Source organism: Heptranchias perlo, chromosome 2 (assembly GCF_035084215.1).
Source record: "Heptranchias perlo isolate sHepPer1 chromosome 2, sHepPer1.hap1, whole genome shotgun sequence".
Lineage (NCBI taxonomy): Eukaryota > Metazoa > Chordata > Chondrichthyes > Hexanchiformes > Hexanchidae > Heptranchias > Heptranchias perlo.
In genome coordinates, this window is record NC_090326.1 from 147,020,388 (window position 1) to 147,044,091 (window position 23,704).

The 23,704-nt window shown below is 44.7% G+C and overlaps 1 protein-coding gene across 4 annotated transcripts in view; it reads left to right on the plus strand.

Moving 5' to 3' along the window:
- ncapg2 (non-SMC condensin II complex, subunit G2) overlaps nucleotides 1–23,704 on the plus strand; it is a 108,098-nt gene that overhangs the window by 12,865 nt on the left and 71,529 nt on the right. For 3 of the 4 annotated variants that reach the window (XM_068008087.1, XM_068008093.1, XM_068008102.1), the window contains exons 4-9: nucleotides 1,802–1,916; nucleotides 3,807–3,964; nucleotides 4,703–4,837; nucleotides 9,598–9,692; nucleotides 15,332–15,401; nucleotides 21,127–21,213. In XM_068008087.1, the coding sequence (XP_067864188.1) occupies nucleotides 1,802–1,916; nucleotides 3,807–3,964; nucleotides 4,703–4,837; nucleotides 9,598–9,692; nucleotides 15,332–15,401; nucleotides 21,127–21,213 (660 nt within the window). The remainder of the gene's footprint in view (nucleotides 1–1,801; nucleotides 1,917–3,806; nucleotides 3,965–4,702; nucleotides 4,838–9,597; nucleotides 9,693–15,331; nucleotides 15,402–21,126; nucleotides 21,214–23,704) is intronic. The other variant, XM_068008110.1, reaches the window with a different exon arrangement.

The window sequence follows — 23,704 nt, forward strand, 5'->3', positions numbered from 1 at the left end:
AATGGCCAACTCCTTATCTTGAGACTATGACCTCTAGCTCTAGATTCTCCAGCCAGAGAAAACAGTCTCTCAGCATCTACCCTGTCAAGCCCTCTAAGAATTTTATACGTTTCAATGAGATCACCTCTCATTCTTCTAAACTACACAGAATATAGGCCCATTCTACTCAATCTCTCCTCATAGGACAACCTTCTCATCCCAGGGATCAATCTAGTGAACCTTCGTTGCACCCCCTCTAAGGCAAGTATATCCTTCCTCAGACAAGGAGACCAAAACTGTACACAGAACTCCAGGTGTGGTCTCACCAGAACCCTATATAATTTTTTTTATATATATTCGTTCATAGGATGTGGGCGTCGCTGGCGAGGCCAGCATTTATTGCCCATCCCTAATTGCCCTTGAGAAGGTGGTGGTGAGCCACCTTCTTGAACCGCTGCAGTCCGTGTGGTGAAGGTTCTCCCACAGTGCTGTTAGGAAGGGAGTTCCAGGATTTTGACCCAGCGACGAAGAAGGAACGGCGATATATTTCCAAGTTGGGATGGTGTGTGACTTGGAGGGGAACGTGCAGGTGGTGTTGTTCACATGTGCCTGCTGCCCTTGTCCTTCTAGGTGGTTGGGGTCGCGGGTTTGGGAGGTGCTGTCGAAGAAGCCTTAACGAGTTGCTGCAGTACATCCTGTGGATGGTACACACTGCAGCCACAGTGCGTCGGTGGTGAAGGGAGTGAATGTTTAGGGGAGTGGATGGGGTGCCAATCAAGTGGGCTGCTTTGTCCTGGATGGTGTCGAGCTTCTTGAGTGTTGTTGGAGCTGCACTCATCCAGGCAAGTGGAGAGTATTCCATCACACTCCTGACTTGTGCCTTGTAGATGGTGGGAAGGCTTTGGGGAGTTAGGAGGTGAGACACTTGCTGCAGAATACCCAGCCTCTGACCTGCTCTTGTAGCCACAGTATTTATGTGGCTGGTCCAGTTAAGTTTCTGGTCAATGGTGACCCCCAGGATATTTATAGTGGGGAATTCGGCGATGATAATGCTGTTGAATGTCAAGGGGAGGTGGTTAGACTCTCTCTTGTTGGAGATGGTCATTGCCTGGCATTGCACATTGCAGCAAGACTTCCTTGCTCTTGTATTCCAACCCCCTTGCAATAAAGGCTAATATACCATTTGCCTTCCTAATTGCTTGCTGTACCTGAATGTTAACTTTCTGTGATCCATGTGCAAGGACAAATCCCTCTGACGACCAACATTTCTTAGTGTCTCATTTTTTAAAAAAACAATTCTGCTTTTCTGTTCTTCCTACCAAAGTGGATAATTTCACATTTCCCCACATTATACTCCATCTGCCACCTTCTCGCCCACTCGCTTAACCCGTCTATATCCCTTTGCAGCCTCTTTGTGTCCACCCCCCAGCTTACTTTCCCACCCTGCTTTGTATCATCAGCAAACTTGGGTACATTACACTTGGTCCACTCATCTAAGTCATTGATATAGATGTAAACAGCTGAGGCCCAAGCACTGATCCTTGCGGAAAGAGTATTGCAGGTGGAGATGGACTCTATAGTTCTATTCTGCTGTGTCAATGTACTGCCTCACTGAGAAGCGCTCCTGGTTTAGGCATATGAACGATCGATTGTACTCGAGATAAAGCATGCTTTGTTTTATTCACACTTTTTTTCCCCCCCCAGAAATTGGAGTGATATGGTGCATTTTTAATGGAGTAAAATGTTAATTAAATGAAAATTAAATTGCATTTTCATTTGAATAAAATTATAATAAAACCTCACTTGTTTTGTTTCTCTTCAGCAGAAAAATCTGGCTGTGATCAGCGGTGTAACTGAGGTGGTTGCGGCCTCTGTACATGTAATTGATGAGAATGTTGTTTACAGTGACCTACTGGAAATTGCTATTATTTTGAATGGTAGGTTTTTTTTGGCATGACAGTACTGCTTTGTGCCTCTGTCAATTATTCAACAACAACTTGCATTTATATAGTGACTTTAACTAGAAAAACCTCACGAGGCGCTTCATAGGAGGTGTACTTTAAAAAAAAAAAAAAAAAAAAATTGGATCCCTTGTATAAGACCTTGGTTAGGCCTCATTTATTAGAATACCGTGTCCAGTTTTGGCCCCCTCACATGGTGGGTGATATAGAAGCCTTGGGAAAAGTTCAGAGGAAAGACCCTAGATTGATACCTGGCCTAAAGGCGCTAGGATCGGCATAGAGAGCCAGGCCCTTCAACTTTAGAAAAGGATTGACTTCGAGGAGATTTGATTTAGTCTTTTAAAATAAAGAGACTATTAGATTCAGTTGATGTGGATAGGCTATTTTGAGTTAGAAAGGTTAGCAAGGACCAGGGGACATGTATAAGTAATGTAAGCATAGAATTAGGTTAGATGTTGAGGTTTTTCTAACGTCACAGCTAGGAACTCATCCAGCAGTGAATCTGCACTCACCGCACAAGCCGGCAACTTGTTCCAACAGTCGACAACCCTCTGTCTAACCTAATCGTAACAGTGATTGACTTTGGGGGTCAGAGAGGAATTTTCAACATTTTGTTTTTACCTGATTTGGCCTAAGGTTTTTTCTCTCTTTTTGTCTCTTCCAGGAGAGTACATGACTGCTGGTGAGTGGGGTTGGGGGAGTGAGGCGATGGGGATCATGGTGTTTATTGCACCATGATGATGTGGGACAGGCTCAATGGACCAGCTGGTCTTTTCCTGTTTGTCATTTTCTTATATTGTAACCCTAACTCTCCAACCTCCATTCCCTCTGGGCATGGCTCAATGCTGGGAACATGGGATCAGAGTGTTATTTTTTTAAATTGCTGATTTTTGGAGGAAAGGCAGGACCGAGATTGCATTTCAAATTTGCATTCTGAAAATGTACAGCTGGCACTGAGGGTGTAATATGTTGCCAACACAATATATTGTTGCTGCTGCTACTGTGTAATATTTCATCGTTCCTGTGAGCACAGGTCCAAGTTCTGTGCCATAGATACATAGACATTTTTGCACATGCAGCAGCACATAGTATCATTACAGAATAAGAAAATATTTTACTTAATGTGTCGACAGGTTGTAATACCAAGATTGTCATTTTGTGTGTATGTGCCAACTCCCAAGGTGAAAACGGCAACTCATTCTTTCTCAATCCACTATGCTAGGAATCTTTGAGAGAGATTACAGCTTAGTTTATTGACAATCTAGAGTTTATGGATGTGGCATAGTCGAATCTTCTGCTCCTTTTATCGGGTATGAAATTTTAATCATTTGTTGCAGTGCAGTTTGTGCAAAATTAGGGTGACAATATTACACTGTTTATTTGTGGAGGGTCAGTGCCTAATTTTACTTGGGTAAAGCGTGTATTCATTTGATACCTAATTGACCACTAGCTGTAAATTCATATACAGAAGATGCTAAATAGTGGGTTATTATTTAAGTGGTATACGTGGTCTGCATTTACTGTCCAAGCAGCCTTAATAGCCACAGACTTATTCATGCTGTGGCAAACCTGTGGTAATTACAGCTTGTTTTTATTTTGTCCTTGTGGATCAAAACTGTGATGTATGATTAACATGACCAGGAAAATGGCACTGCCTATTCAGTGAATGAAGAATGATTTCACATGTGATATGCTTGCAGAAAGGACACATAAAACATAAACAGTAATAGAATTAATAATGGCATCACCAGTTATTATTTGTTTGTTCTGTTTCAAATATTTTGAAAGCATCTCTAGAACCCAAGGTGTATCCAATAGATCTGAAATCTTTTGATGTCTATTTCATTTTTATTTTTTTCTTTTCAGGCATTTTGCCAGCATTGCCTAAGTTTCAAGGAGTTTTGAAAATTACAATCCAACGTTTGTTTGAGGCTTGGTGGGACAAAGGATTAGAAGGAAAAGAAGAATTAGGAAAAACTGCCTTCATTATGTTGTTGGAGAAAAGCTTATTGGCAAAATTCTCGGTATAGTGACTTATTGATCAGAAGATTAATTAATTTTGCAGAATATTAATTTATACAGATCTTATCTGTGACGTTTCTCACTGGCAAAAAGAAAAATAATAATTGCATGTCTCTCTCTCTCCCTATGATTATCTCTAATTGGCTCCCACTTCAATTTCTATATCACTCCCTTTTCCTCCCCCTTTCTGCCTCCCCCTTTTCTCTGCCTGGTTCTCACAGAATTTCTCTTTGTCCTCTCTGTGTCTGACATTTTTTTTCTTGCTCTTTGTAAGTCCCTTCTTCAATCTATTTCCTCTCTTTTCCATATCTTCGACTCCCTTTCCATGCCCCTCTTGTGCTTATTTCTGTATGTGTTACACTCATTTTCTCTCACCCATATTTGTTCTCTATTCTTCAGCTGTAGGCTGCTTTCTCCTCACTTCCTACTCCTCTTTGTTTCCTCCTGTTTTCCTTTATAAAGTGTGCGTTCTCAGTTTCTTTGTATTTAGATGCAAGCACTATCATACATAAAATGAGAAGCTTGTGATCTTGTGGCTGTGCCTTATTCCATATGTTCTAAAATTCCCAATATGTAAACACTTTGTTCGTTATTACCTAAACTGTCACTTTGTTTTTCTCTTTATTATTCTTTGGTCTATTTCCGTGAAATGACTAGACGTGTAATGTTCTGAGGTTGTAGTTCTGAGATACCAATACAGTAAATAAATGTTGCTTTCCTTTCCACTTTGTCATACACAGAATGCTGATATAATTCGACTCTGCCGCTTCCAACAAGCTTTGCTGAATTTTGAGTTCAATTCTGAAGCCAGCAATGAAGTGAAGGATGTTTTGCTTCAGTGTTTCATGAGTGCTGGCCACATGAAAAGGGAAGAGGTAAATGAAGAAAGCAATATTACATTGTTTCACAGTGTTTCAAACCAGAATGCATAGTCTGGCACAATTTTACAAAACCAATAAAGGTTTTTGAATCTGCTTATAGAATCAATCATAGAATCATAGAAGTTACAACATGGAAACAGGCCCTTCGGCCCAACATGTCCATGTCGCCCAGTTTATACCACTAAGCTAGTCCCAATTGCCTGCACTTGGCCCATATCCCTCGATACCCATCTTACCCATGTAACTGTCCAAATGCTTTTTAAAAGACAAAATTGTACCCGCCTCTACTACTGCCTCTGGCAGCTCGTTCCAGACACTCACCACCCTTTGAGTGAAAAAATTGCCCCTCTGGATCCTTTTGTATCTCTCCCCTCTCACCTTAAATCTGTGCCCCCTCGTTATAGACTCCCCTACCTTTGGGAAAAGATTTTGACTATCGACCTTATCTATGCCCCTCATTATTTTATAGACTTCTATAAGATCACCCCTTAACCTCCTACTCTCCAGGGAATAAAGTCCCAGTCTGTCTAACCTCTCCCTGTAAGTCAAACCATCAAGTCCCGGTAGCATCCTAGTAAATCTTTTCTGCACTCTTTCTAGTTTAATAATATCCTTTCTATAATAGGGTGACCAGAACTGTACACAGTACTCCAAGTGTGGCCTCACCAATGCCCTGTACAACTTCAACAAGACATCCCAACTCCTGCATTCAATGTTCTGACCAATGAAACCAAGCATGCTGAATGCCTTCTTCACCACCCTATCCACCTGTGACTCCACTTTCAAGGAGCTATGAATCTGTACTCCCAGATCTCTTTGTTCTATAACTCTCCCCAACGCCCTACCATTAATGGAGTAGGTCCTGGCCCGATTCGATCTACCAAAATGCATCACCTCACATTTATCTAAATTAAACTCCATCTGCCATTCATCGGCCCACTGGCCCAATTTATCAAGATCCCGTTGCAATCCTAGATAACCTTCTTCACTGTCCACAATGGCACCAATCTTGGTGTCATCTGCAAACTTACTAACCATGCCTCCTAAATTCTCATCCAAATCATTAATATAAATAACAAATAACAGCGGACCCAGCACCGATCCCTGAGGCACACCGCTGGACACAGGCATCCAGTTTGAAAAACAACCCTCGACAACCACCCTCTGTCTTCTGTCGTCAAGCCAATTTTGTATCCAATTGGCTACCTCACCTTGGATCCCATGAGATTTAACCTTATGTAACAACCTACCATGCGGTACCTTGTCAAATGCTTTGCTGAAGTCCACTGTAGTATACAGTTTGCTAATTTTTTGGCAGTTTTTTTTAATGTTACAACAGTAGAATATACGCTACATCATCATCATCGGTCGACAATCGTCGGAGCTCCTATGACTGTCCTCCATTTTAAGGCAGGGACTTGAACCCTTGTGTTGTGTTTTGGACTGTCCATGGTTGCTCTTTCATTGACATGGTATGTACTGCAGCTGTGTCACTGCTTGCAGCTTGTGGATGCCGTTGGCTAATTGAAAGATGAGCTCATCTGCCTATTGATGGTATTTCCTCCATCAGGTGTCCCACTACCTTCCTCTAGGCGCTCATCCACTTGAAGCTGTCTGGAGATGACCAGGTTACTTAACCGCTGCCTGGCACTCGATGTTGACCAATCACAGATTGTACCAGCTACACTCAATCCACTACATATGTCATCTGTTTTAATTATAAACTCTGGCACATTCTGCTATTCTGGTAATTCAGTCATCTGAGACCAATTATGTTGATCATTTAGTCTTCATCTCAGTAAAACAAAATAAGTTATTAATTAATATATTAAAAGTTTTGCATGTATAATGTGCACTTCTTGTTCAAAACTATATGAGGATTTGATTAAGTAAATCAAGAAAAACTATTTTCAGTGGTCAGTGAGTCAGTAATTAGAGGGCATAATGAGTGTCAGCCGTGGCTCGGTGGTGGTAATCTCTCCTGAGTCAGAAGGTTGTGGGCTCAAGTCCCTGGAGTGGACTGACGCTCCAGTGCAGTATTGAGGTGCTGTCTTTTAGATGAGACGTTAAACCAAGGCCCCGTCTGCCCTCTCAGGTGGACATAAAAGATCCCATAGCACTATTTTGAAAAAGAGCAAGGGAGTTCTCCCTGGTGTCCTGGCCAGTATTTATCCCTCAACCAACACCTAAAATCAGATTATCTGGTCATTATCTCATTGCTGTTTGTGGTCCCTTGCTATGTGCAAATTGGCAGCCGTGTTTCCTACATTACAACAGTGACTACGCTTCTTAAAAAGTACTTAATTGGCTGTAAAGTGCTTTGAGATGTCCTGAGTTTGTGAAAGGTGCCTGTATAAATGCAAGTCTTTTTCTTTCATAAATTTAAGATCATTATCAAAAGAACGAAGGGAGAGGTTAAACTATTTTACATTTTTTTTTAGTGTTGTATGGTGATGGATTGCCTTATTAGAAACAGTGATGGAAGCAGAATCCATAATCTCTTTTAAAAGAGAAGTAGATAACATTTGATTTTTTTTTCAAATATTTATGGAGAGGGGGCAGGGCAATGGGACCAAGCAGATAGTCGAGAGTCAGCATAGGCATGATGGGCTGAATGCCATCTTATGTGCTGTCAAATTCTATGATATCTGGGGTGTCTGGGGCTATGCTCCCCCAGGAAAGTTTGAATTGTTACATCAAAATTAATTAGAAAACACTAATTAGAATACACTTTTGTACTTCGGAGACACTAGTCCCTCCAACCACCACCCATCCTGGTTCACAGAAACGTACTCTGTCCCAATTCAAGCTCGCAATCTTCTCCCTCCTGCCTGCTCCCCAATTCGGCCTGACTCTTTTCTCTCCCTCCAACGTCCTCTTTCCAACCATTCATGCTGGCATTCTTCTGCCTCAATTCAATTTGCCACTTTCCCCCTCTGTCACAATTCAAGCTACCATTGGTTTCACCCCCTCCAGTTCAAGCTGTCACTCTTCTTCCCTTAGTTCAACCTGGCACTCTTCTCACTATCTGCGTCCACTCTTCATCCTCCCATTCTCCACAGTATAAACTGATACTTTTCTTCACACCCACTGTTCCTTCACTCCCCATTCCTTCTGTACCTTCCCCACGCCCTCCCCTCAATGCTGGCACTCTCCTCCCTTAGCACTTAGTCATGCTGGCACATCCTCTGCCCCCTCTCATTCATTTGACGCTGGCAATCTCCTCCTTCAATTAATGCTGGAACTCTCTTTCATCCATCAGTGCTGCTCTGAGGCTCCTACTTCTCATCACTGCTGTAGTGTAGTGAAAGAACATCGCGACACAAGATATGTAGCAGCTTTCAATTGCTTACAGCAGCAATAGAAGGTAGGAGCCACAGAACAGTACTGGAATAGGGTCGGTGGCTCACTTAACACTGATTTTCGACTATGAACATGGAATTATGCACAATCTTCCCCCCCCCCCCCCCCCCCCCCATATGAATGTTCAAAATGTAGCTGAATGCTCAGAGAATTAGGGTACTGGAGGAATAAGCTTTGATGAGCCTTTTGCGATCCTTGATTTTTATTTTTGTATTCACTTGTACTCTGCTGTGCAATTTCCTGGGTAATAAGAGACTGATGAACAATCTGTTGCTCTTAATCGGGCCATAAGGAAGTGTGACAACAAAAACCTTAGAATGACTCATCCAACTGAACCATCTCCTCTTAAGGTAGATGAGCACATAGGCGTCAACAAACACTGCCCTTCCCCAATCAAGAATTTGTTGTATGGAGAACTGGTGGTGCAAGTTCCTTCCTGTGCTTGTTGGCATGGCATGTTGAAGCCCTAATAAGTTGTGCTACACTGCCACCTATTGGTTGTCTACTTAAATCTTTTTCTTTGCAGTTCTTTTAAATTTGATGCTGCGTCTTCAAGGCCTTAACACTTGCATAAAGGTGATTGCCTTGGCAACGGGCAGTTGCAGGGGCAGTCTGTAAACACCATGTATTGTTCTATATGTATAAATGCGTAGGCTTCAAGGAGATCCTGAACATTTACCTGAGGAAGGAGGAAGTCTCCGAAAGCTTGTGAATTTAAAATAAAATTGCTGGACTATAACTTGGTGTTGTAAAATTGTTTACAACTTAAATTGTAAGCAGCAGTCATTTATATTTGATTTAATAGCCATTTAATCGAAAAGGAATATGGGCTAAAATGGCCTTATCCTGTCGTCACCTGAAAAGACAACCAAAAAAATGTGTTTTGAAATTTACCATGAGGCAGCACTTTCACTAAAAAGTGATGCATCTCTACCCAGCTTTCTCTCCTATGATTCCCAGCTTCAATTGTTTTCAGTGGAATTGGGTAGGAAGAAGAGAACTGACCGTTTAAAGATTAGCCTCAGCAAAACAGCAAAGATAACTTATCTGAGGGGGCCAGCTAGCTGCTGCAATAGTAAACTTTAAAAAAGTATATATTTTAGCTTTTGTCACACCTTGCATTCATTTTAGCAAGTAGTATTTGGCCTTGTCTAATCACTCAACATTGCAAAGTAGCTGTTGTTTACAACTTAAATACTTGCATGAAAAGTGCTTTAAAGTCCAGCAAAAGGATAGCTGCCTTATGGTGAGGGTATTTAAAATATAGATTTTATATAAATGTGTTTATGACTGTCTTGCATTCAGAGTAAATCTCAAGGATTAGTTCACTATAGAGTACTTCTTGGTGTCTTAAGTTGTGAATTTACACTGTGCTCCTTGTTTCTGTTTAGGGAAGGCGTTTTTTAAGTTTTTTGTTCAGCTGGGATGTGGAATTTATCAAGATGATCCATGGCACCATTAAGAACCAGCTACACTTCTTTCCTAAGTATGTACAAATTACTTGTTTGGGGGGTGGGGGGAGGAGAAAGCATTTTTGAGTGTTGGTTTAAGTCAAGGTATGTGAGTGAACTGATTTTAGTATACAGTGACCTTACATTTAGACAGTTTCTAGAATTTAGGTTATAAAGTTAGATATTCTGGGGTTTCGATCAATTATCTGACTACAGATTTTTTTTTAGTCTTCACAAAGTTAGAAGCTGTGATCATGTTTGCTCTAATACTGAAAATATATTGATTGTTTTAGGAAAGAGCTGGTTAATGCAGTAGAGAGGAATGCTACGCTCATTGTTGCTTGCCTTTATATAACTATTGTTTTGACCTTGCATGAAAAATGTTTTGTTTTATTTATCTCATTATTATCTCCCCTAAGTTGCCACTTAATAATCTATCCCCAGCTGAGGCCAGACAGCTAATGCGCTCCCAAGCCTCTGACAATTGCACTGTGTAACTGGGAGGTGAAGAAGTGATGGCTTTTCCTGCAGGGAAGTGCCTAGACTTAGCTCTGCACTTGCTCATATTTCAATGCTGAGATTTTCCCAACCTTAACTCTGCACTTTCTCAAGATGGTGTGGCTGCCGCTCGGGACTTGTAGTGAGTTCCAGATGTGTCATGCCACCCTACAGAGCATCATGTTGGCCTTCCAGCGCACTGAACTAGCACGTGTAAAACTTATCATAGAATGGTTATAGCACAGAAGGAGGCTATTCGGCCCGTTGAGCCTATGCCAGCTCCCTGCAAGAGCAATCCAGCTAGTCCCTCACCCCCCCCACTTGCCCTTTCCCCATAGTCCTGCAAATTTTTTCCCTTCAAGTACTTATCCAATTCCCTTTTGAAAGCCACAATTGAATCTGCCTCCACCACCCTTTCAGGCAGTGCATTCCAGATCATAACCACTCGCTGCGTAAAAAAAATTGTCACCTTTTGGCTCTTTTGCCAATCACCTTAAATCTGTGTCCTCTGGTTACTGACCTTTCCATCAATGGGAACAGTTTCTTTCTATCTACTCTGTTGAGACCCTTCATGATTTTGAATATCTCTATCAAATCTCCTCTCAACCTTCTCTGCTCTAAGGAGAACAACCCTAGCTTCTCCAGTCTATCCATGTAACTGAAGTCCCTCGTCCCTGGAACCATTCTAGTAAATCTTTTCTGTACCTCTCTAAGGCCTTCACATCCTTCCGAAAGTGTGTGCCCAGAATTGGACATAATACTCCAGTTGTGGCTGAACCAGTGTTCTATAAAAGTTCATCATAACCGTCTTGCTTTTGTACTCTATGGGCCCGATATTCCCATGGCGGCGGGTTCGCAGCGGAGGGGCGATTGGGCGCGTGGGTAACGCGCCCGGTGAAATCAGTCTGCCCCGCGCACAATCGCAGGCTGATTGGAGCCACTTACCTCGTGTTCTGGGTTCCCCGCTGCTGAGCTGCGCGGCAGGCGGACTGCGCATGCGCAGTAAGGTCTGTCAGCTGGAGGAGCTCTATTTAAAGGGGCAGTCCTCCACTGACTGATGCTGCAAGAAATAGGAAAAATTACAGCATGGAGCAGCCCAGGGGGAAGGCTGCTCCCCAGGTTTAATGATGCCTCACTCCAGGTATCATTGGATGGGGTGAAGAGGAGGGGGAGGACAGAGATCTTCCCCCCCCCCCCGGGCGGGCAGGAGGAAGCGGCCTGCCTCTGCCACCAAGAAGGCCTGGCTCGAGGTGGCAGAGGAGGTCACTTGCACCACCAACATATCGCCCACCTGCATACAGTGCAGGAGGCGCTGCAATGACCTAAATAGGTCAGCCAAAGTGAGTACACTTACTCATTCCCCTACACTCCGCCTGCCACATCACCACCCCCACCCCACATCTCCTTCTGCACTGCCAACACTACTCTGTCACATCACTCCTCACACCCACTCAAACCTCATCCTCATCTTACCTGCACTTACTCACCTCGCCAGTACTCATCCCGCCACTACCACTCAACCCAATCCTCATACAATCTCCTGGCTCTATCTCATACTCACCCTCTCATGCATCTCTTTCACGGTCAGCCTCACTCAACCTGCCACTACCTGTGCTGCAGCCACAGGGCATGCATCACATATGTGCAGTAGGCAGCGTAAGGCAAATGTGTCATGAGCATGAAGGGGATGCACAAGGGTGTTTGAGGGTTTGTCATGGTTGTTACTTAGATTGAATTTCTGACCAACTCACATTACATATTATATTGGCATCACTACTGCCATGTCTTTGCGAATCTTGTCTGGTTTGTGCAATAATGGCCTTTCCTGAGGATCACAATGAAGACCCACAACTTATGCCACCCATTGTGTCACTGCAGAGTGGGTGTAGGTGTATTTGCAGGGCTCTTTTGTGCAGACGACTGAGAGATGTCAGCGTTGTCTCCGGTGGCACCCTGGAAGGATGTGGAGGAGAAGTTGTTGAGGGCAGTGGTGACTTTGACAGCGACAGGTAAGAAGATGGTGCTCGGGCCAGCCAGGAGCAGCTTGGCATGAAAGAGGCTGCAGATGTCCACGATTACATGTCGAGTGACTGAGCCTCCGTGTGCACTGCTGCTCAGAGAGGTCCAGGAAGCTGAGCCTCGGTCTGTGGACCCTGTGGCGAGGGTAGTGCCCTCTGCGATGCATCTCTCTCTGCGGTAGCCCTCCCTCCTGTTGTACAGGTGGATGTGTCACAGCACGCTGTTGTGGAGCTCCACGTGTCAGAGGTGGACGGCGTGCATGGCGGGGCTGGTGATGCTGTTCGCCCTCCGAGGAGGTCATGCCTGCAGTTACGGCGGCCCCCATCCGGAAGATGTACATCTGAGGGGGTCCGCAAGGTAGGTACATGTGTCTGGACATCGGGGTAAGTGTGCAAGTTGGTGAATTTTGTTAGGAGGAGGGTGGTGGAGGCCAAACTTTGTCCAAAGTGACAGAGTGGCCTCCTGCAATGAGTGAGGGTCTCCCCACCCCCCACCCCCACCTGTCAAATGGACCCTTGCAGCTGCCACAGGCTGATGGCTGCAACACGTCCATTTGAACTGGAAGTGTTTGCCCCAATACAGGAAACAGTCCCAGTTGTTTGTAAAATCCCAACCCTCCTAAAATATCACGTTAATCAGGTCTGTAAACGACCTGAAATACCAAAATAAATATCTTAAGTGGCACCCCGCCAGCTTTAATTGCCGGTTGGAGTCCCACATGCGGGTGCTGCGCACACATGTCAGTGGGGAACCTGGAAATGTGGCGGGTTGGAGCCGGGCTCCAGACCCGCCCCGCCCCGGGAATCCCCGATTTTCGTAGCCCCCCCTGCCAGGAACGCACCCGATCGTGGGTGCTAAAGTAGAGCCTTATTTCTGTATTTCTAAAGCCCAGGATCCTGTATGCTTTTTTATCCACTTTCTCAACCTGCCCTGCCGCCTTCAACAACCTGTGCACATATATCCCCAGGTTTCTCTGTTCCTGCACCCCCTTTAGAATTGTACCCTTTTAGTTTATATTGCCTCTCCTCGTTCTTCCTACCAAATGTATCACTTCGCACTTCTCTGCGTTAAATTTCATCTGCCATGTCTCCGCCCATTCCACCAGCACCATGTCCTCCTGAAGTCTATCACTGTCGTCCACATTGTTCACTACACTTCCAAGCTTTGTGTCAACTGCAGATTTTGAAATTGTGCCATGTACACCCAAGTCCAAGTCATTAATATATATCAAGAAAAGCAGTGGTCCTAGTACCGACCCCTGGGGAACACCACTGTATTCCTTCCTCGAGTCCGAAAAACAACCGTTCACCACCACTCTGTTTCCTGTCACTTAGCCAATTTCGTATCCATGTTGCCTCTGCCCCTTTTATTCCAAGGGCTTCAACTTTGCTGATAAGCCGATTATGTGGCACTTTATCAAACGCCTTTTTGGAAGTCCTTACACACCACATCAACCACATTACCCTCATCAACCCTCTCTGTTACCTCATCAAAAAACTCAATCAAGTTAGTTAAAACATGATTTGCCTTTAACAAATCCGTTCTGTCTTTCCTTAAATAATCCACACTTATCCAAGTGACTATTAATTTTGTCCCGGATTATCGTTTCCAAAAGCTTCTCCACCACCAAGGTTAAACTGACTGGCCTGCAGTTGCTGGGTTTAACCTTACACCCTTTTTTGAACAAGGGTGTAACATTTGCAATTCTCCAGTCCTCTGGCACCATCCCTATATCTAAGGAGGATTGGAAGACTATAGCCAGTACCTCCGCAATTTCCACCCGTACTTCCCTCAGCAACCTAGGATGCATGCCATCCAGCCTGGGTGACTTAACTACTTCAAGTATACAGCCAGCCTTTCTAGTACCACCTCTTTATCAATTTTTAGCCCATCCCTCATCTACCTCCTTTTACTGTGATTTTGGCAGCATCATCTTCCTTGGTAAAAACAGATGCAAAGTTCTCATTTAGTACCTCAGCCGTGCCCTCTGCCTCCACGAGTAGGTCTCCTTTTTGGTTTCTAATCGGTCCCACCCCTTCTCTTACAACCCCTTTACTGTTTACATGCCTGTAGAAGACTTTTGAATTCCCTTTTATGTTAGTTGCCAGTCTATTCTCATACTCTCTCTTTGCCCCTTTTATTTCCTTTTTCACTTCTCCTCTGTACTTTCTATATTTGGCCTGGTTCTCACTTGTGCTATCAACCTGACATCTGTCATACGCCCCCTTTTTCTGTTTCATCTTGCACTCTATCTCTTTCGTCATCCAGGGAGCTTTGGCTTTGGTTGCCCTACCTTTTCCCCTCATGGGAATGTACCTAGACTGTACCCGAACCATCTCCTCTTTAAAGGCTGCCCATTGTTCGATTACAGTTTTGCCTGTCAATCTTTGATTCCAATTTACCCGGGCCAGATCCGTTTCTCAATCCACTGAAGCTGGTCCTCCTCCAATTAAGTACTCTAGGTTGCTCCTTGCCTTTTCCATAACTAATCCAAACCTTATACTACGATGACTGTTCTCGAAATGTTCCTCTCCTGACGCTTGCTCCACTTGACCCACCTCATTCCCCAGAACCTGATCCAGCAATGCCTCCTTCCTTGTTGGGCTGGAAATGTACCGATCAAGGAAGTTCTCCTGAATACACTTCAGAAATTCCTCCCCCTCTCTGCCCTTTACACTATTGCTATCCCAGTCTATATTAGGATAATTGAAATCCCCCATTATCACTTCTCTATGGTTCTTGCACCTCTCTGTAATTTCCCTGCAAATTTGTTCCTCTATATCCTTCCCACTAGTTGGTGGCCTGTAGAATACACCCAGTAATGTAATTGGACCTCTCCTGTTTCTTAGCTCTAACCAAATAGATTCTGTCCTTGACCCCTCCAGGACATCCCCTCTCTCCAGCACTGCAATATTCTCCTTAATCAATACTGCCACCACCCCCTCACCCCCAGCTCTCTTTTTCCTTCCCTATCTTTCCTGAACACCTTGCATCCAGGAATATTTAGTACCCATTTATTACATGCTTTTTTTAAGTGTCACATAAATGGGAGGGGGAGGAATAAAGCATTTAGAATCCTTTCCTCTTTGTAATATTGTCCTTATGCCGCCATGATTACCTCCGAATGATAAACTTGTGATTGTATTTTTACCCGCAGGTCCATGATGGCCTATGTAGCTGAAGTATATTTTCGAGCTTGGAATAAGGCATCAGGAATGTTTCTGAAGGTGAGTGTTAACGATTTTACGGTATTACTCACTTGTTCAGCCCTAAGGACCACTTCCATAAGCTAGCCCTCACTGTCTGCAAACTGAAGTTTGACAGCATACACCCTTTAGCTGGTATTGTGAGCATTGCCCAGAGATTAAACAGATTAACCCTTGTTATTGTAGGTTGCTCACTGGGAATGATACAAGCCCTCCTGTGTTCTCCTAGTCTTCAGATAATGAAAGACTAATCAGATAATGAGACTCGAGGTTAAAATAGATTCTCTTGTAGACGGTCTGACGTATATTCTCTTGAAGATTATGAGGACTATTTCTCTCTGTCCCACCACCCTCTGGAAATGGAAAAGCATGAATTACTTTAGCTAAACAGACAAAATCTACACAGAAATCATATCTTGTAAATCAATAAGTATCTTTATCTGATTTTTCCTGTTTATCTATAATGGATTCTTCTAATTGTGCTGTTTGAATGTATCATAGTGTATTTTTTTGTGCACTGTTTGTTCCCTTGAAAATCTGGGTTGGATTAAATACTGAGTGATGCATTTTGGTGGCCACGACCTGTTAGTTTTGAATTTGTTAGGTTCCTCGGGCAAATTCAACAGGCTTGCTTAAGTACCGTGCACTGGCAGATAAAGGCATTCCTGGTGACCTGCAAAAATATTAGAGCTCCATCCAGGTATAGAGAAGCTATGTCTTCTTAGTATCATAATATGTTACACTACAGAAGAAGGCTGGTCGGCCCATCGTGCTTGTGCCGGCTCTTTGAAAGAGCTATCCAATTAGTCCCACTCCCATGCTCTTTCCCCAGGGCCCTGTAATTTTTTTCCCTTCGAGTATTTATCTAATTCCTTTTTGAAAGTTACTATTGAATCCACCACCCTTTCAGGCAGCGCATTCCAGATCATGACAACTCTCTGCATTTAAAAAAAACTGTTTCCTCATGTCACCTGCTTCTTTTGCCAATCACATTAAATCCTCTGGTTACCGACCGTTTTGTCATTGGAAACAGTTTCTCCTTATTTACTCTATCAAAACCATTCATGATTTTGAACACCTCTATCAAATCTCCTCTTAACCTTCTCTGCTCTAAAGGGAACAACCCCAGCTTCTCCTGTCTATCCATGCAACTGAAGTCCCTCATCCCTGGAACCATTCTAGTAAATCTTTCCCGAATCCTCTCTAAGGCCTTCACATCCTTTCTAAAGTCCGGTGCCCAGAATTGGACACAATACTGTAGTTGTGGCCGAACCAGTGTTTTATAACGGTTTAACATGACTTCCTTGCTTTTGTACTCCATGGGCCCGATGATACCAGGGCTGCGGGTTCTCGGCGGGGGGGGCTATCGGGCGTGTGGGTAATGCGCCCGGCGAAATCAGTCTGCCACCCGCGCGATCGCAGCCCAATTAGATCCACTTACCTTGTCTTCCGGGTTCCCCACTGCTAAGCTGTGCGTCGGGCGGGCTGCGCATGCGCAGTAAGATCTGTCAGCTGGAGGAGCTCTATTTAAAGGGGTAGTCCTCCACTGGCAGATGCTGCAATAAATAGAAAAAATTACAGCATGGAGCAGCTCAGGGGGAAGGCTGCTCCCAGTTTAATGATGCCTCACTCCAGGTATCAATACATGGGGTGAGGAGGAGGGGGGAGGACAGAGATCGTCCCCCCCGGCGGGCGGGAGGAAGCGGCCTGCCTCTGCCACCAAGAAGGCCTGGCTCGAGGTGGCAGAGGAGGTCACCTGCACCACTAACATATCGCCCACCTGCATACAATGCAGGAGGCGCTCCAATGACCTCAGTAGGTCAGCCAAAGTGAGTACACTTACTCATTCCCCTACACTCCATCTGCCACATCACCGCCCCCACCCCACACCTCCTTCTGCACTGCCAACACTACTCTGTCACATCACTCCTCACACCCACTCAAACCTCATCCTCATCTTACCTGCACTTACTCACCTCGCCAGTACTCATCCCGCCACTACCACTCAACCCAATCCTCATACAATCTCATGGCTCTATCTCATACTCACCCTCTCATGCATCTCTTTCACGGTCAGCCTCACTCAACCTGCCACTACCTGTGCTGCAGCCACAGGGCATGCATCAGATATGTGCAGTAGGCAGCGTAAGGCAAACGTGTCGTGAGCATGAAGGGGATGCACAAGGGTGTTTGAGGGTTTGTCATGGTTGTTACTTATATTGAATTTCTGACCAACTCACATTACATATTATATTGGAACCACTACTGCCATGTCTTTGCGAACCTTGTCTGGTTTGTGCAATAATGGCCTTTCCTGAGGATCACAATGAAGACCCACAACTTATGCCACCCATTGTGTCACTGCAGAGTGGGTGTAGGTGTATTTGCAGGGCTCTTTTGCGCAGACGGCTGAGAGACGTCGGCGATGTCCCCGGTGGCACCCTGGAAGGATGTGGAGGAGAAGTTGTTGAGGGCAGTGGTGACTTTGACAGCGACAGGTAAGAAGATGGTGCTCGGGCCAGCCAGGCGCAGCTTGGCATGAGGGAGGCTGCAGATGTCTACGACTACATGTCGAGTGACTCTGAGCCTCCGTGTGCACTGCTGCTCAGAGAGGTCCAGGAAGCTGAGCCTCGGTCTGTGGACCCTGTGGCGAGGGTAGTGCCCTCTGCGACGCATCTCTCTCTACGGTAGCCCTCCCTCCTGCTGTGCAGGTGGATGTGTCACAGCACGCTGTTGTGGAGCTCCACGTGTTAGAGGTGGACGGCGCGGATGGTGAGGAGGTCATGACTGCAGCTACGGTGGCCCCCATCCGGAAGATGTACATCTGAGGGGGTCCGCAAGGTAGGTACATGTCTCTGGCCCCCGGGGTAAGTGTGCAAGTTGGTGACTTTTGATTGTCAGGAGGAGGGTGGTGGCGGCCAAACTTTGTCCCAAGTGACAGAGTGGCCTCCTGCAATGAGTGAGGGTCTCCCCCCACCACCTGTCAAATGGACCTTTGCAGCTGCCACAGGCTGATGGCTGCAACAGGTCCATTTGAACTGGGAGTGTTTCCCCCAGTACGGGAAACAGTCCCAGTTTGCTATAAAATCCCACCCCTCCTCACATAATCCCTTAATCAGGTTAGTTAATGACCTGAACAAGCAAAGTAAATAGCTTCAGGTGGAACCCCGCTGGCTTTAATTGCCTGCGGGATTCCCACCAGCGGGGGCTGCGCGCGCACGTCGGCACGTCAGTGGGAAACCCGGAAGTGGGCGGGTTGGAGTCGGGCTCCCAACCCACTCCGGGATTTTCGGAGGCCCCCCCCGCCAGGAACGCACCCGATAGCGGGTGCTGAAATGATGCCCCATGCCTCTGTTTATAAAGCCCAGGATCCTGAATGCTTTTTTAACCGCTTTCTTAACTTGTCCTGCCACCTTCAAAAATTTGTGCACGTATACCCTCAGGTCTCTCTGTTCCTGCACTCCCTTTAGAATTGTACCATTTAGTTTATATTGCTGCTCCTCATTCTTCCTGCCAAAATGTATCGATTCGCATTTCTCTGCGTTAAATTTCATCTGCTGTGTGTCTGCCCATTTGACCAGCCTGTCTGTGTCCTCTTGAAGTCTATTACTATCTTCCTCACTGTTTACTACACTTCCAAGTTTTGTGTCATTGGCAGATTTTGAAATTGTGCCCTGTACACCCAAGTCCAAATCATTAATATAGATCAAAAAAAGCAGTGGTCCTAGTACCGACCCCTGGGGAACTCCATTGCACACCTTCCTCCAGTCCGAAAAACAACCGTTCGCCACTACTCTCTGTTTCCTGTCATTTAGCCAATTTCATATCCATGCTGCCGCTGCCACTGCCCCTTTTATTTCATAGGCTTGTCAGCAAAATTGAAGCCCATCATGCGGCACTTTAACAAATGCCTTTTGAAAGCCCTTATACACAACATCAACTGCATTGCCCTCATCAACCCTCTCTGTTACCTCATCAAAAAACTCAATCAAGTTAGTTAAACACGATTTGTCTTCAACAAATCAGTGCTGGCTTTCCTTTATTAATCCAAACTTGTCCAAGTGACTATTAATTTTGTCCTGGATTATCATTTCTAAAAGCTTCTCCGCCACCGTGGTTAAACTGATTGGCCTGCAGTTGCTGGGTTTATCCTTACTCCCTTTTTTGAACAAGGGTGTAACATTTGCAATTCTCCGGCCCTCTAGCACCACCACCCGTATCTAAAGAGGATTGGAAGGCTATGGCCAGCATCACTGCAATTTCCACCCATACTTCCCTCAGCAACCTAGGATGCATCCCATCCGGACCGGGTGACTTATCTACTTTATGCATTGCCAGCCTTTCTAGTACCTCCTCTTTATCAATTTTCACCCCATCCAGTATCTCAACGACCGCCCCTTTTACTGTGACTTTGGCAGCATCTTCTTCCTTGGTAAAGACAGATGCAAAGTACTCATTTAGTACTTCAGCCATGCTCTCTGCCTCCATGCGTAGATCTCCTTTTTGCTCTCTAATCGGCCCCAACCCTCCTTTTACCATCCGTTTACTATTTAAATGCCTATAGAAGACTTTTGGATTCCCTTTTATGTTAGCCGTCAGTCTATTCTCATACCCTCTCTTTGCCTCTTTTATTTCCTTTTTCACTTCTCCTCTGTACTTTCTGTATTCAGCCTGTTTCTCACTTGTATTATCAACCTGACATCAGTCATACGCCCTCCCCTTTTCTGTTTCATCTTATTCTCTATCTCTTTCGTCATCTAGGGAGCTCTGGCTTTGGTTGCTGTACCTTTTCCCCCTTGTGGGAATGTACCGAGATTGTACCCAAACCATCTCCTGTTTAAAGGCCACCCATTGTTCGAATACAGTTTTGCCTGCCAACCTTTGATTCCAGTTTACCCGGGCCAGATCCGTTCCCGGACCTCCTCCAATTAAGTATTTTTTACTCTAGATTGCTCCTTGTCCTTTTCCATGACTGATCTAAACCTTATAATACTATGGTAAACAATTTTACAACACCAAGTTATAGTCCAGCAATTTTATTTTAAATTCACAAGCTTTCGGAGACTTCCTCCTTCCTCAGGTAAATGACATTTACCTGAGGAAGGAGGAAGTCTCCGAAAGCTTGTGAATTTAAAATAAAATTGCTGGACTATAACTTGGTGTTGTAAAATTGTTTACAATTGTCAACCCCAGTCCATCACCGGCATCTCCACATTATAATACTATGATCACTGTTCCCTAAAGCAATGGAGGTAAATTGAAATAGTGGCGGTGATAAAGGTAGAGCATCACACACTTTCAGCAGGATTCACACACTATATTCCTGCTTCTGGTTTAAACAATCTAAATTACTGTAAATATTTACATTAAACAAACGTTGACTATACCAGAACATTCCTTTCAACTAATTTTCATGTACTTACGATGTACTGCACTCACCTCCTCTAACTACTGACTTAAGCATACACCAGATTCATTTGGAAAAATAGCCATTCATTCAGCCTTAAATCACTTAAATGTTCAAAGACGATCTGATTCTACCATCTTCATTTTCATGAGTAGTTGCTTGTCAGGAAAACTGAATTCAAGAATCATTATTATGTGGGGGGAAAAAAAACCTGGGCAAATCTTACCCGTAACCTATCGAGCCTATTTTAGATCTGCTCCACGCATAGTTTATTTTAAAAGGAAAATGTTAGTAAATTAGATGATTACATACTCCAAGAAGATTTTCCCTTTCTTTCAGACTATTGAATACAGCTGTATCCAGGATTTTATGCATTATGGAGTTCATCTTCCACAGAATTCCCCTGTCCACTCTAAAGTGCGAGAGGTGTGTACAATTTTAAGCTATCTTCAGTTTAAAGAAAAGATTTATGGAGGGTTGCCCAGCACTTTGTAACTGAACAATTGCTGACGTGAAGTAATAGATTACTGTGAAAAGATTGGTGAAACTTTGTTAAACTTGTATTGTTCCTCATTTGTTTTACTTTCTGCATTACGATGGGCCCCTTGATATTTGAGGGATGGATTAAAGATTGTTTTACTCACAGTAGCCTCTCAAGAGCTCTGTAACCCTGTCCTGCACTGCACGAATGCTTGAACTACAGGCTACTACTGGCAGTGTAGAATCTTGCTGTAGGGGGAAAAGTCATTTCTCTTTTGTACTGAATTAATTGTTTCTGCAAGTGGCCACAACTTTTTCTTGATTTTTTTTTTCCTCTTCATTTGTTTCTCTTGACCATTGGCAAAAAATCCAGTTCTGAAGCATTTCTTATTTTCTATCAAAATAGTCTTCCTGTTGAATTGAAGCATATTTTGTATACAAACCCCTCACCTCTTTATTCTGTTGAAGCTCAGGGCTTGTTTACTTTACTTTAAATTTAAGTTTCCCATGTTGGCACTACTCAATGCAGACAACCAAGACTCAAGGGAATGGGGATCGGGCGGGAAAGTGGTGTTGAGGTCGAAGATCAGTCATGATCTTATTGAATGGCGGAGCAGGCTCGAGCGGCCGTATGGCCTACTGCTGCTCCTATTTCTTATGTTCTTAAGATGCGGCTGAGGATGAGGCCACTATATATAACGAGGGTAAGGAAGGAAGGAAATGTGCCCGAAATGGTCTCCTGAAAGCACAAATATTTTGGAGTCAGTGCCACAGGTGTTTTTCCAGTTCAATAGTTGAATATTCATTTGTATGTGGAAGTTAAACTGCACCCTACATGTTATGATGTAAAATCTCGCTTTAAAAAAGTCATAATAAGAATAAAACCAGACGGACCACCCGGCATCGGACCACTAGGCACCGGACACGACAAAGGCAAACCAAGCCCAGTCGACCCTGCAAAGTCCTCCTCACTAACATCTGGGGACTTGTGCCAAAATTGGGAGAGCTGTCCCACAGACTAGTGAAGCAACAACCTGACATAGCCATAGTCACAGAATCATACCTTTCAGCCAACGTCCTAGACTCTTCCATCACCATCCCTGGGTATGTCCTGTCCCACCGGCAGGACAGACCGACCGGAGGTGGCGGTACTGTGATTGGGACTCTACTCATTGGAGTTCAGAAGAATGAGAGGAGAAACTTCTTCACTCAGAGGGTAGTAGGTCTGTGGAATTTGCTGCCCCAGGAAGCTGTGGAAACCACATCATTAAATAAATTTAAAACAGAAATAGACAGTTTCCTAGAAGTAAAGGGAATTAGGGGTTACGGGGAGCGGGCAGGAAATTGGACATGAATTTAGATTTGGAGTTAAGATCAGATCAGCCATGATCTTATTGAATGGCGGAGCAGGCTCGAGGGGCCGATTGGCCGACTCCTGCTCCTATTTCTTATGTTCTTATGACATACAGTCAGGAGGAAGTGGCCCTGGGAGTCCTCAACATTGACCGTGGACCCCATGAAATCTCATGGCATCGGGTCAAACATGGGCAAGGAAACCTCCTGCTGATTATCACCTACCGTCGTCCCTCAGCTGATGATTCAGTCTTCCTCCATGTTGAACACCACTTGGAGGAAGCACTGAGGGTAGCAAGCGCACAGAATGTACTCTGGGTGGGGGACTTCAGTGTCCATCACCAAGAGTGGCTCGGTAGCACCACTACTGGCCGAGTCCTGAAGGACATAGTTGCCAGACTGGGCCTGCGGCAGGTGGTGAGCGAACCAACACGAGGGAAAAACTTACTTGACCTCGTCCTCACCAATCTACCTGTCACAAATGCATCTGTCCATGACAGTATTGGTAGGAGTGACTACCGCACAGTCCTCGTGGAGACGAAGTCCCGTCTTCGCACTGAGGATACCATCCAACGTGTTGTGTGGCACTACCACCGTGCTAAATGGGATAGATTCAGAACAGATCTAGCAGCTTTAAACTGGGCATCCATGAGGCGCTGTGGGCCATCAGCAGCAGCCGCAGAATTGTATTCCAGCACAATCTGTAACCTCATGGCCCAGCATATTCCTCACTCTACCATTACCAACAAGCCAGGGGATCAACCCTGGATCAATGAGGAGTGTGGAAGAGCATGCCAGGAGCAGCACCAGGCGTACCTAAAAATGAGGTGCCAACCTGGTGAAGCTACAACTCAGGACTACATGCATGCTAAACAGCAGAAGCAGCATGCTATAGACAGCGCTAAGCGATTCCACAACCAAGGAATGAGATCAAAGCTCTGCAGAGCTGCCACATCCAGTTGTGAATGGTGGTGGACAATTAAATAACTAACGGGAGGAGGAGGCTCTGTAAACATCCCCATCCTCAATGATGGCAGAGTCCAGCACCTGAGTGCAAAAGACAACGCTGAAGAGTTTGCAACCA